The sequence below is a fragment of the Amia ocellicauda genome, chromosome 1 (assembly GCF_036373705.1).
Source record: "Amia ocellicauda isolate fAmiCal2 chromosome 1, fAmiCal2.hap1, whole genome shotgun sequence".
NCBI classification, from domain to species: domain Eukaryota; kingdom Metazoa; phylum Chordata; class Actinopteri; order Amiiformes; family Amiidae; genus Amia; species Amia ocellicauda.
In genome coordinates, this window is record NC_089850.1 from 30,869,207 (window position 1) to 30,884,376 (window position 15,170).

At 35.5% G+C, this 15,170-nt stretch overlaps 1 protein-coding gene across 1 annotated transcript in view; it reads right to left on the bottom strand.

Annotated features, from left to right (window-relative positions):
* The window catches only part of ascc3 (activating signal cointegrator 1 complex subunit 3), a 312,947-nt gene that overhangs the window by 101,760 nt on the left and 196,017 nt on the right, over nucleotides 1–15,170 (bottom strand). The window contains exon 14 of the mRNA XM_066701745.1: nucleotides 12,790–12,924. Coding sequence (XP_066557842.1) covers nucleotides 12,790–12,924 — 135 coding nt within the window. The remainder of the gene's footprint in view (nucleotides 1–12,789; nucleotides 12,925–15,170) is intronic.

Consider the following 15,170-nt stretch of genomic DNA (forward strand, 5'->3'; position numbering starts at 1 on the left):
AAATCTAGCCACTTGCCAGAAGAGAAAAGTATTCGATCAAAATATACTACCAGTGCTCCCTTAAAGCTGTGAAACCTGGTCACTTAATGCAAAAGTGATGAAGGAACTGCAGATGACACAAAGAAGCATGAAAACATGTATGCCTGGAATAACAAGAAGAAATAGAATGGCCCGACCCATTGGAAGAAGAACAGATCAAAGATGGACAAAGGAAGCTTGGATGGATACCACAAGATCAAGAGTAAAAAGACCTAGTAGATGGCCACATAGAAGATGGGAAGATTAAATCAAACACTTAGCAGGCATGATGGACCAAGTGGAAACATATTGGGGAAGCCTTCATCCAGCAGTGGATCGATATACACTCACCTAAAGGATTATTAGGAACACCTGTTCAATTTCTCATTAATGCAATTATCTAACCAACCAATCGCATGGCAGTTGCTTCAATGCATTTAGGGGTGTGGTCCTGGTCAAGACAATCTCCTGAACTCCAAACTGAATGTCTGAATGGGAAAGAAAGGTGATTTAAGCAATTTTGAGCGTGGCATGGTTGTTGGTGCCAGACGGGCCGGTCTGAGTATTTCACAATCTGCTCAGTTACTGGGATTTTCACGCACAACCATTTCTAGGGTTTACAAAGAATGGTGTGAAAAGGGAAAAACATCCAGTATGCGGCAGTCCTGTGGGCGAAAATGCCTTGTTGATGCTAGAGGTCAGAGGAGAATGGGCCGACTGATTCAAGCTGATAGAAGAGCAACTTTGACTGAAATAACCACTCGTTACAACCAAGGTATGCAGCAAAGCATTTGTTAAGCCACAACACGTACAACCTTGAGGCGGATGGGCTACAACAGCAGAAGACCCCACCGGGTACTACTCATCCCCACTACAAATAGGAAAAAGAGGCTACAATTTGCACAAGCTCACCAAAATTGGACAGTTGAAGACTGGAAAAATGTTGCCTGGTCTGATGAGTCTCGATTTCTGTTGAGACATTCAGATGGTAGAGTCAGAATTTGGCGTAAACAGAATGAGAACATGGATCCACTGTTACATTGTTACCACTGTGCAGGCTGGTGGTGGTGGTGTAATGGTGTGGGGGATGTTTTCTTGGCACACTTTAGACCCCTTAGTGCCAATTGGGCATCGTTTAAATGCCACGGCCTACCTGAGCATTGTTTCTGACCATGTCCATCCCTTTATGACCACCATGTACCCATCCTCTGATGGCTACTTCCAGCAGGATAATGCACCATGTCACAAAGGTCGAATCATTTCAAATTGGTTTCTTGAACATGACAATGAGTTCACTGTACTAAACTGGCCCCCACAGTCACCAGATCTCAACCCAATAGAGCATCTTTGGGATGTGGTGGAACGGGAGCTTCGTGCCCTGGATGTGCATCCCACAAATCTCCATCAACTGCAAGATGCTATCCTATCAATATGGGCCAACATTTCTAAAGAATGCTTTCAGCACCTTGTTGAATCAATGCCACGTAGAATTAAGGCAGTTCTGAAGGCGAAAGGGGGTCAAACACAGTATTAGTATGGTGTTCCTAATAATCCTTTAGGTGAGTGTATATCTACACACAGTGTATAGATCTAATTTTAGAATTATGCTTTTGGAGACCATTTTTAACTTAGATGTGTGTACCTACCATCTAACAAAGTCAACTCTTTTCTTCATGTTGGAAGGCTTTGGCAATATAAAAGACATTTAGACTTTTGCGTAATTATGATTAGGGAAAGGGAAAGGGAAAAATGCAGTGCACACATCTATGCCAGATTATGTGAGTTTTTAATGCTCTAAAGCAAACAGTTATAATTATCACAGAAACTGCAGATGGTCAGCTAAGTCATCATAAAGATCCCTCTGAATGCACACAACACAGCTATGACCAGATTGTCTACTTCTAAGAAAATACTTAATCCTCTTTGCAGGACTCTATGTAACTGTCTTGTTACTGATGATATCAGGTTATGTCGGCTGAGTTTTCGGCACCAAACCTATGAAAGCTGAACGTTTCTGTGTGTTATCTGTAGTTCATCGAAGGCAACAATGTATATCATTTTTACATACATGAAGTTTAACAACAACTCTTTTCATCTGGCGACTAAAATCTACTGCAGCACAGAGATGATAAAGACAGGTATGAGATGAGAATGTAATTCTTATTTTATTATCACTGCTGTATATTGTACATTAACAGTGATGTTAAGACCTTCACATTTCAGCCTGAAAAGTAAGAGCTTTACAATCAACAATAAAAACATAAAAAATATAAAATGTGCTGAATACACTGGTGACTTCTAAGTATGATAAATAATACAAAATAATGTAATTGATGTTAATGGGCACTACACGCCAGATATGCAAAAGAGACTGTAAAATACCTATAAATATTAATGCTTTGCAATTTCCATACACAAATGAACAATGCATTATCTGTCACTGTATGAGGCAGGTTCTGATCTTTGCCACAAAGAAACTTACAGATTCACTCGTGTCCATTAATGCACTTACACAACTGAGATGAAAAAAATAAAATAAAAACAGGAATCATTAAATAGTCAGACTTTGGGATTTTTCTAATTAGTATATTTCTACACTAATAAAGATACTTATTCCTTAAAAACATAACATCTAAAACATTTACATGTGAAGCAGCTCTCATCAAAAAAAACAACCACCTACCCACAGGTGTCAGCAGTTTATAGTATACTTATCCCTCCAAGGACAGGGACCACATAACATTTGAGAAAGCATAATCTATTGCTAAATAACTTCTGTCTTCAACTTCATTAATGCTATTTAAAGTAAGTAAGTCTTACTATAGACAATGTGGAAGAGATAGCTATAAGAATATCAAGTGAGACAAATAAAGAGAGAATTATGTAATAACCAGTTAATTCAGTCTCTGAATTCCAAGGTAAATCAGGCAACTTCAAAAGATTCCAATTTGAATCTTGCAGAATGACAACAGGTTGAAAACTGAGACAGTCATATTAGAGGGAGTGTACTAAGTGGTTTATTGCCTCAAGGACATTTTCCTGTGTCCTTGGGAAACTAATTTTCTAAAAACTTTCACTGTGCCAAAACTAAAACTCAGTTTTAAACATAAACACCCTCACTGAAGCTCTAATTAAGTAATATCAGTGAGTTGTACATATCACTCTTGCTTTCCCTTAAGTATGAAAGCACTGTCCCTAATATGCCAAAACAATCAAAAAGTACAAAAATAATGTTGGATCACTGTTGCAACCAGTCCCCTTTAGAGGAGGAGGCATTACTTTGAGCTACTTTGCTGTACTCCCAAGCACTTCACTGGAAATGTTATATGTATGTATGTGTGTTTTGGAGCACCCTGTGGGACCCCTGTTTCACAGATGCATCGAGCTGAGACCTGACAGCCAGCTGGGTGAACCCAGGCAAAGCACTAGTAAATAGATGTGATCAGAAGATCACCACACTAAGCTTGTATATCCAGGTGAATGTACACTTGTACATTAGAAAGATCAATAATGTTTTTTTTTTAGGTATAGTGCAAAATTGATTATTACTATCAGCAGTAGTAGTTTTAGTATGTATGTATTGTAAGTAGTACAACTTTAAAATACATTGAATACATCAAATAACTGTCATTTAACAGGTCGTTGAGGTTATAAAACATCATGCTTGAATTATTCTAACAAAAACTGGGCCTGTGACCACATGGTAACATTTGTCTTCGCTGACAGCTATGACGCTGAAGCGGACAGACACTGTGTTTTGTTTCTTTTCTTCTTCTTACTTCTCTTTCCAAACTATATCTGGTATACTTCATAACCAGTTGTACTTTACATTTCTCTAAGATTTACATTTATTTCTTATATACATTTAATCATAGGAAAAAAAACAATATTTATATACATCTTATATCAATATTAAAATGATTATATAATCTACAAGTAATTAAAGGCACCAGGGAATAAAACATTAGTTTTAAAAAAAGTTTACAAAATGTGTCAAATTTAAGCTGTAGGGAAAGTTTAAGCACTGAATCTTGCACTATAAATAGAGGTATATACACCCCTTAATGTGAACACATGAATCTTACTTGCATATATTTAAATTCATAATCTCATATTTCTTCTCAGTCCTGGATTCCCAACATCTGTTGCTCAATAAATACTCTCTAAGGTTCTCCGTAACTTGCAAATTTTACAAAATACATTTAGATGTCTTGATGCACTATAATATTGATTTAAAAAAAATGTTTATCTCAAAAGCTGTGAACTTTCAACAGGTGGTACTATACCTATTATTCCCAATTCCTAAAAATGTTTCAGATAAACATTGATTGCCAAATATTTCAAGTAGCCTACCACAAATGGCATTGTTTTGCCACCTTTTGTGCAGAACAGCATTCATGTATTAAAATATTGTTTTGCTTATGTGGAGACATTGTAAATAGCCTAAAATCAGGTCCAAACAAACAAAATGCTAGGTGGCCATTTGAATGTGTGAAATACATGATGTATTAGCGAAGTTTGTGAACATGACAGTGGCCATTTACATGACAGCATAACAACTGATAGTTTATCGAACTTGACAGCAAGTTGCTCCCACTGGCTTGTGGTAATGAAAGAGTTACAGTAAAATTAGAATTTACTTTGTTTTCTGGCACAATCTGCAGTCTACTACATTACTCTGAAACTTTTTTTAAGCATTGGGGATTTGTTCAGAAAGCACTTAAATGTAGTCTACAGACCAATTATTGATAATTATGGAAAAGAAGTACAGCTGACAACCATAATCTACTGATGTTAAATGGGAAAGAACAGAAACACTCCAAAGTGAACTTCGTATACCTCAGGTCCAGTAAAACATACATAATAAGGTGCTCAAAGGTTCATTTGCCAGCCAGGCCTTCGAAGGCAGTTCTAAACCTTTGGAGATTCTTCAAGGCTTTAATACAGTGCCATAAATACATAGGTGCATCTTACAAACTGTTTTACAAAGTTTTAATAGTAAATTGCATGCAATTTAAATAATTATTTAATCATTTTGTGATATTTTAACAGCTAATCTTTACATTACATTATTATTTGTAGCCATTAAGTATCCACTGTTATCCAGAGAGAGTTCGCTGCTCTCTGCTTCACTTTGGCAAAATAAAGTATAAAATTCCCCAATGGCTTCTGCTATTTGGACATTGCTAATGTATTTTTTGTCAAATTATCAAACAGCCCAAAGCAATTAAATTAACTGTCTCCATAATCATATGACAGCCAAAAGTTATGATTATAACCCTACTATTACTATAAACAGTAGTACTGCCAGCATGTTGAAAAATAAACCTGGGTAATTAATGTAGTTTATGATATTAAATAAAACATGTTTTTTATAGATTATATTTTTATATAATAAATTAATATAAGGTTATGGTGACGCCACCAATAAATTATGCACATTATGCCTGTAAAAAGTTCAAACGTTCATTCAGTAATGCGTTCAGTACCTTCAAAGGCAAAACATATGTATGAATCAGTGCAGCCCTACAGATCTTCACATTATTATTTTTGTTCGGAATCTCAATATTGAAAGCAAATTAAAGGGATATCTGTAATTTCAAGATGGAATTTTATGTGACCATGAACTGCATCTTAAAAAAGCATGATACATACAAACAAAAGTACAGTACACACATACATACAAGATTATTTTCTCTACATATGCTGAGTCATTGTTCTGTCAAAGAGGTCCAGCTTTTAAATTTCATATTAAATCTTCAGCAAATGTGATCAAAGCACATAATGTGTTCTGCCTGAGGACACATTCTAATACAGTTTTGTCAATTTGATAAATTTTCTGATAAAATAGAGTTTTGAAAATTTTATAGATACTTAAGTAGCTTTAGTAATTGTAATCTTTGTGGCTTCATATTCCTTTGATCTTATTGTTGACTAGATAGCAGACTGACAACACTTGATTAGAACTGAAGTACCTTTCAATCGGAGTGAGGTGCTGAATATTTAAGAGCTTTATTGAGTGTGTATATATTCTAGGGCTGTCAGCAGTTCAGGTTTATTTTCCTTTAAGCTTTTCTCTGAGCCGACACATATCAATTGAACATTATTTTACTTTTATATCACACAGTTAGGTCCTATTGTGTGTACAGGTTCTTGATTACTTTCAATTAAAAGGTGCCATTTGAATTTATTTTGTGAGATATCCAAGGCAGATATACATTGTTAAAACAGACAGAACATGTGTAACGTCACAAAAGTGCTCCACACGTAGCTACAACAAAAACTATTCCTGTTGGTAGGCCCAAGATAGGACATATGGGGTGAAAATAATTTACCAGTAAAAAAAGGACAATCTTTTGAATAGAAAGCACAAGACTATACACAGCACAGCCTAATTGTGTGATATAAGAAATGCAGAACCACGCTCAATTGATATGCGTTGGTTCAGAGACAGACAATTAATCAGACCAATACACACACATATACATATATATGCTTCCTCAATGTTTTTATGTCTTAGAGGTCTGATGACCAATTATAAACTGAATCAAATGTTCTCATAATTGCAACAGATCAGTCATTTTCAGAAAATATATAACTGACATTTCATATTTCATGGGGAAAACAGCTTCTTCAACTGTTATTAGAATTTCTGGCTTCATATAAATATTTTTACACCACATACTGTGACACTTAATTAAATTAATGCCTTCTCTTCAAAATCCTAACCTTGCTATCTTTACCCTTAATTAGTTAATAATAGTTGAATACATCATGCTTTGAGGTGGTGCAGCTAAGATGATTGTACAAGGCAAGGTGTGAGGTACATGTAGGCATTTTATTGCAAGCAAGACATTTTTTTAAATTAATGGAAGATCAAAATGTCTCTCAAGACTCTCTGTTCTAGAACTGAGATTATTTGAACCAAAGAGTTTATATAGGTAGACAGTGAATAATACATTCTCCCAAACATTAGCTGCTTAAGCTGTTATATTTGTATTATAATTTCAGCAGGTATTGCTGGAAACATCTTGTAAATCTGAATCTTTACCCCATTTGTCTGCATATACAGTTCCACATGATCTTTTCCAAAAAATAAAAAGGGTTCTGCACAATGGATCTTAGCGTGCTTATTTCACAAGGGAGTCAGGAGTGTGATTAGATAAGTCTAGTGACAAACATTAGTCGGAAAATTGGAACTCTGCACCAGGGTACTAAGATCAAAAGGCATACTGAAAATAATGACACGCATCAACAATATGAAAAGCATTTTGCCAATGCCATCTAAACATTGTAAATTGTAATGGAGACATTATATTGATACACACATAATTTAGTGCCTACACAAGATTAACCTCTTTCTGTCCATAGCTTCTACAATACAAAATATGTATAATAAAATATTTAAACTATCACAATAACTGCTCCAATAATGATCTCTAACTGATGTTGTAAACATCCCATAAATCATTAAAATACATACAATACAAGTCTGTTGTTGAACCCTAACATCTGAAAATATAGTGGTAGGATGAAACAAAAAGCATCTAATATGTGAGGTATTGTGTAAAGCATAAATGCAGAAAGAAGCCCCTAAATGATAAACACCTAAAAGAGAATCAGTGTCTATTAATGCTATCTAGACAAATTGCTTTGATCCAACTTAATGATGCCAGGAATTTAATAAATCATGCCTTGACTAGAAATCTTCGTAGACACATTTCTAAGGCTTACTATTGATTGCTGTCTGTGAGTATCATGTTTGGCTAAATAAAATCAATCATACTACAATATTGATCACAATCTAAACCTCCTTTTGCTCTACTGCTGGACAGTAACTAATGAGTTGTGTTACGGTCCGAATAACGTTGGCACGATGAGTTATCTGACTTAGTTGACCGTTATCTCACACCCATCCACCTTGAAGAATTTAGAGGTTATTCTGTGAGTGACATGCTCTTCTGGTGTACCTGTAAAGTTTACAAGTTTAAACCCCAACCCAATGAAAAAATAAATAACAGCAGAATGCCAATGCCTTTTGTTAATGTAAGATGTTCACTTATGTTCAAATTCAGCTTGGGGGAATCCATGATCTAATAGGTAATCCAATCCTGATAGTACATATTTAGAGCAAGGCACTATTTGAAGTGGATAGCATGGGTATTTGAGGCATTCACACTGTTGAAAGCTCATGTATTTTGACATGGGTAAAAATAGTTCTGCTTGTTTGTGAGGCTTTCAAAGGGTCCACTCTGCTGACACAAAGCAGGAGATAATTTGAAATCATCTTTACTTTGAGCTTTGAAGTAATTCACAGAGTGATTTTATAGTCTGCATGTGTTAAACTTTCATCTTCAGTGATCTTTCTTGTTTTATGCTGTTTTTCTTTCGTCAGCCTATATTCCATGAATACTAAGTTGCATTTAATTTATCAAGATGTTCATCACATATTTGAATTTTGAAAAATCACACAGTCACACAACGCACATGAAATGAAGTGTTCAATGGCTATGAAAATTATTTCTCTGTGTAGTGCTGTTTTTTTCTGATTGCTTGTTGAAATGTATCAAAACTGAGAAGCTTGAATAAAAAAAAGATGAATCTCAAATTAAATTTCAGTTTTATATGAGTTTATATTCTATTATGTTCACAAGTATTCGTTATCTGCATAAACCATACAAACTGCGGTACATATACTGAAATTGTACATCGCAATTTAATGAAAAATAAAGCTACAAAAAATTAAGCAGTAAAACACATTATACGGATAAAGATACAGTTTGAAAGATAATCTGACAATGGATTAACCTGTAAGGCTCTTGGATCTAATGTAGCCAGACATGTATTTGTTGAGTAAACAGATGGGTGATAAAACTAACTTTATTATTGAGAATGTAACCTTGCATTCACCTATCTGTCTATCAATTTGTTTCACTCCTGTGGCTTGACTGAAGTTTTGGACTGAAAGCAAGGTTATCAGGCTGTTAAATTATATAGGGACTTCACTGTACAATGGATGTATGGAATGACACACTGCAGAATGGCCCGTATTGTGCAGGGCATTAGTGGCCAAGTTACAACCCTGTGCAGTATAGTGACTATGAGCATAATGATAGTCTATACATTGTAAATGACCTCGGCCCCAGTACAGAACCCTGGGGGACCTCTGAGAGAAAATTGAGCTGGTGAGTAAAGCTAAACATTTACCGATTCAACCCACATAAAGATTCAATTCTCTAAAGAATGTACCAACACCAATACCAACAAGATCTTGGAATACTTACAATGTGCTCCATCTGACAAAGAAAAATGCAGTGGTTAACTGTACCACACAAAGCACTGAGGTCCAAGAGAACACACAAAATAAATGAGCCAGGACCGCTGGGCATCAGAATATCATTAACAATATTGACAAGGGCTACAATATTGTAATGATTTGAAGTGTAAAAATGTTCATAAAGCTCAATGAGGAAGGGTTATGCATCTGACTGGCAACTATGCACCACAGAACAGTCCCACGGTAGCAAAGCATATCAAAATCCAAGATGATGTGTTGATTATGTTACTTAATTATTCTTCGTATCAGTTTTAATGAGGTTTTGGACTGGAAGCCATGGGGGTTAGTTGTTTGAATCACCTGTCAAATATGTAGGGCTTCAGTCATGAGTGACTCATCTTGGTGTTCATTCAGAATTGCCAAGAATCTCCAAAACCTACTGAACTTGAATGCTGCTCATGTTAAATGCATTTCAGTTTATGGACTATTTTAATTGATAACTTCCTCATATCTATACAAAACCCCATTGACCCTGCAAAAACTGACTTTTAGCTGCATCCTCTGCTTTATTTACAGATATCCCTGGAGGATGAAGCTTAAATAAAGTTCTTGATCCCAATTTCATATTCCTCTGCTTATTGCTAAAACTTAGTTTCAGAAAATAAATACATACAAATATAAATACATAGCAAATTGATCACTACAATTATATTAATTGTATATGTATGTATGCTATATATATTTTTTCACGTAGCTTCGAATTCTGCAACTCTTGGATGCAAGAAGGAAAACTGGACTCAAAATGAACTGACAAAGACCAAAGTCATGTTCAACAGCTTTGTGAAAATTAAGAAGATTGATTAAGAAGTTATGTCTATCTTGGTCAACAGATCAGTACAAATGGAGATCTTACTCAAGAAAACAGAGAAATGGCACACCACTGATGGGAAAGCTGCCCATTTACTTAAAGAAAAAGGCATTTGATGAATGCATACTACCAGTGCTCACCTATGGCTTCAAAGTGTGGTTATTAAATACTAAACTAAACAAAAATTACACAAAACAAAGAAGAGACATAAAAACAAACGGATGCAATAACAATGTATATGCTTCACTGAAATGGTGAAGTTGTAAAACTGGCTGGGCACAATGCAGGGAGAACAGATCAGAGATAGACTAAAGCAGCTTTGGAATGGATCCCAAGAGATTAAAAATTAGCAAGAATAAGAGGAGAAGATGGGAGATTGGAAGCTTTGCTGGAGAAAACTGGAAAACTTGGTAAAGGAGTCTGCATGTAAGTAAACTACATTATTTTCAATTTTAAGTCTTGGTAAACCTTCTTAAATAAGTACTGTTTGTTAGAGTTTAAAAACACACAAAAAAATGCAGTTCCCACCTCCCCTGACAATTACAAGCACAACATCCTGCAATGCTCCTTAAACATTAGCCTGTCCCTGATCCTCCCATTAGACTAAACATACCCCAGCGGTGTCACTAAAGCTACATCATATAAATAGCACAGACGAAACATAATAATTACCCTTGTCTATTAATCTATACACAATTACCATAAAATAGGTGGGCTTTTGCTCTAAGAGCTTAATAATAGGAATTTCATTAAAATTAAAACTGTAGACATTATTTGAATCATGTTAAATCAGAATAAAATATGAACATTTATAAAGGCAATGTGACTAGCGTGCTTTCGCTTAGTAGTTCTGATTCAATTGTCTTTCTCACCTTTCACACTGAGAACAAAAACTGTCAAAAGTATGTTTATAAACGTTTATGTTACTGTCTTGTCATATGACAAATCAATCCATTGCTTCTATCTGCTGCATTGTTCATACAAAAGAGCCAGGAGGAATTACTACAGTAAGAATAAAATATGTCCCTATGTAAGGAACGGAAGTAAAAATAAAACTCAACATCCATACTTTATCAAATTAAAAGTATTCTTCATGTTTAGGCACCATTAAGGATTGTTAGAATGGCTATTATGTAGGTAAAAATAAAACAAAATGGTGTTCACTAATATGTAAATAAGTAGTTCATAATTGCTATTTTCAAAATCTAACTTTTAAATATCATACACACAAATCCAACATGTTAATTTTACACTGCAAAAAAACAGATGTTGGAACAACCATTCAAAAGATCAATTTTGCAAGCAGCACATCTACAAGACCGTCAGAACTACCAACACAACCAATAAACATCTGCTTCTTGTCACTACATCATATACATTTTACTACGACAGGAACATAATTTTCTTTAAAGCTTAATATAAAATAAAGTATATATGAGTAAGTGTTGAATAAATATAAAAGCATCTGCAAACGTAGCTGGTGTGATCGGAGCTCCATGATCGGGATTCAACTCTCCTCCTCTGCTCTGCACTGCCATAGTGAAGCCCGCTACGCCAAAAGACTCTCCAGCTGCGGGACATTTATCACTGCACTGCTTTGCAGAGGTTTCGTCACTTGTAATGTGCTCATGCATAATGTGCTCATAGTCCCGTTACACAAATATAGGTCTACTTATTATTATTATTATTATTATTATTATTATTATTATTAACAATAATCTTACATTTCTGTAACTTTTCTGTTTCTGTTCTAGTCATTGCTATTGCTCTGGCATCTCAGCTGAAAGCAACAACGGAATAAATCTCGTACCACTATTTCTTAATGATAGCCATTTTCTTATGTGGCAAATTTGGGCAAACATTCAGAAATTGTTGTTGACCAGTTGAATTAAAGGAAAATCTCTGTCTGTACTGTCCCCCCCCTCACATCTACATCCTAATTATCTTCACCCCCCTCTTGCAAACAGCAAAATAGTTCGCCAAATTAAATGTTTTATCTGCCCAGACAGGACTCTAAACACCTCCGATTAGTTCTGAAAAACAAGGAATAGTTAGCTGGGCTATGGTCCACATTTATGTCACTGTTTACTGGTTAGCACAGAACCCACAGTGGGTGACATGATGGCCTCATGTCGTTTATCTAAGAAGTTGTTTTCGTTTTGGTTCTTTGGAATGTTTTGGAACAGCTGTCCTAAAATTCCATACTTTTATATAAGCAAATAAAACACAATCATCACATTTTATCATTTGCACAATTTTATCAACATATACACTTTGCTATTCCATATTGTAGTGATTTTAATTGCAGAATCCATATGGATCTCTAAAAAGTGATGATCTATTGATTTTTACAAGGTGGACCTGTCACTAATTACAGTTAAAGTTCTGTACCAATGGATCCATAAGAAGAAACTGTCATCTTAAGAGCTAACAGTCTTTTTCAGAATAGAACAGATATTGTATTTAGAGGTCAGCCACAGAGGGTATTAAAAATGACTATATAATCTCAACAGAATGCACATTTAATTACACTTTTATCAGGACAATTTGATTCCTAATGAAGCAGACGTATGTAGCTCAATTTTATATTACCAACATCAAGAAGTTATTATTGAAGACTGCATACCTGTTTCTCTGACTGCGCATAATCTGGGCCTTGTTCTGAGAGAAAGAAGGAAGTCTCTCCGCGGTTCTTTGACATCTCTATGAGGCTCTTGGCAGTGCGAACTGTGGAATTCCTGGCATGCACGAAAACCATCACCTGCAGAAGAGAAAACAAACAAATACATAAATGAATATCACAGAAAGCCATTTTAATAATTTATTAATTTATTTGCTCTACAGTTCTGAGCAAATTAAATGAGCTGCATGACATATCACACAAGCTAAGTGTACTATACTTAAAGAAGGCAAACAAAAATGTATTGGGATTTATTAACAACCTTGAAATAACCCCTGCAGAAAAACACACACACACCTCTGTGATGTTATCTTCCCTTAGGTTTGCCTTTGTAAAGTCATGTTGTTATTATTATTTTGTACTGAGAGGGCTTCAGACACAACAGCTCACTATTTTCTATGAATTCCACACTAACCAGTTACTTGTTCACTATTTACTTTTCCTACAGGGAAGGTCAAAACAGTGGCTACGTATGCACCTAATACAAAACTTAAAATAAAGGGAGTTATTTTCCTATTACACTGAAACTGACCTTGCAAGAAGTCAATATCCAAACAAAAAATAATCAATACCTTAAATGTAACACAGTTATGACATGCAGAGGACCTTTCTTTATCATCCTAGAATAATTCTGTAAAGTAATTGTATACTGAAGATTGGAGGAAAAAAGGCATCCATTGTTAGAGGTGTTTTCTCGCTCCTGCCCGAGGGATGTTTATCTTTCTCCTTCAGCTTTTGTAACAGCTTTAGAGGTAGATGTGTAGCACTAATGTGCCACAATTGATTCTTTTTATATCACTCAGTAAGCAGAACAATTTCCCCAGGTGGTGTTCTTTTAAAGGGTGTATAGTAATATTCAGTTTTTGTGTGAGATAATATTTTATGACTTAAACAATCTGTTATCTTCATAAAATGGGTAACAGACACTATAATGAGGAAAAAGCCACTGCCTCAAATGATACATTGGGTGTTAGTTATGCATGAGGGCCATTTTGCTTTTTTTTTTTATCAAATAATGATACATATGACTATAGTTTTCATTTAAAAAAATACGGACAAAATGGATGCTGGCTTAGCGCAACAGACTCTCCAAAAGAGGAGATAGATTCCTTTGTTATATTAATGTTGATTCTAAACAATAACTCACATTTATCCAGCTGGGATTCCACAGTAATCCACAAGAGTCCAAACTAATTTATTAAGCAAAGGCAAGTCAATTAATATGGATTTAGGAATAGACCAATACATCATATCCAACTATTTTTAAACTGCTGGTGGATGAAGGTCTTATGAGCACCATGCTGAAACCAAGTCAGCCAGCTCTTTACACATGTGTACACATAGAGAAACACAAAAACAGACATTTATTCAGTGTGTTGGACATGTTTAGTTTTAAAGTGACTCATTAGGCCCCCCAAGTGTCTCAACACTCAACCCCCCCAGTTACGTATTACAAACATCACTGATTTGAATCCTCCAGGTCTAAACATACCTTCTGTCCTAGGTAACCCATTTACTACTAATAATACTACACATTACTTATTTACCAGATTTCTGTGCAATATAATCAGATATCAGCAAGACGTTACATGTAAGTACTTAAGCACACACGTAAGTGAAGAGGATTGGACTTCTGCAGTATAAGCAGCAGATAATAGTCTTTGTCATTCCCTGACAAACAGACGTGATGCTAACCTTGACGCATCTTCCAGATCCACTACCACCCCACTCTACAGACACTTACTTCCCCATTGCCCTTTATTGTTTCTTGATTTAATATCCCAAGGCCACAGCCAATAGTCACATGTGCAATGAAAAGTGCTGGTTTGCAAACTAGATACATTTATCACTTTTCCCTCTCTCCTGAACAGGATGAAACAGTTTCCCAGTGTTTGGAAATCCACGGAATATTATAATTGAATGTTAGGTTTTCAACACAAAAGATTTACAGTAAATGATCCTGCCATCAGTGTGGTTCATCGGTTTTCCATTTGAGAATACACAGCCTTGTGTAATGGACACACAGTAGATAGTGGAATGCAAAAAGGCGTGTGATTTCTGCTCATTTATAACACCACCTTATTCATAACGTTCTCGTTAATTCATAATTTCGACGTGTTAAATTATATATTGTGTATTACAATTTCAGTAGAAGAATTCACCTTCACAGCATCACGCACAGCAGGCGTTTGCAGAACCAAAGCGTTTGTGGCTTCAGATGTAAACCGAATTGGTATAGAGTACCAGATCTGCCATCTCCTCGCATGTGCACTGAAGTTGTGCTGTTCAGAGAAATGGTCGCTGGATGACAGTACCAGCCTATTACA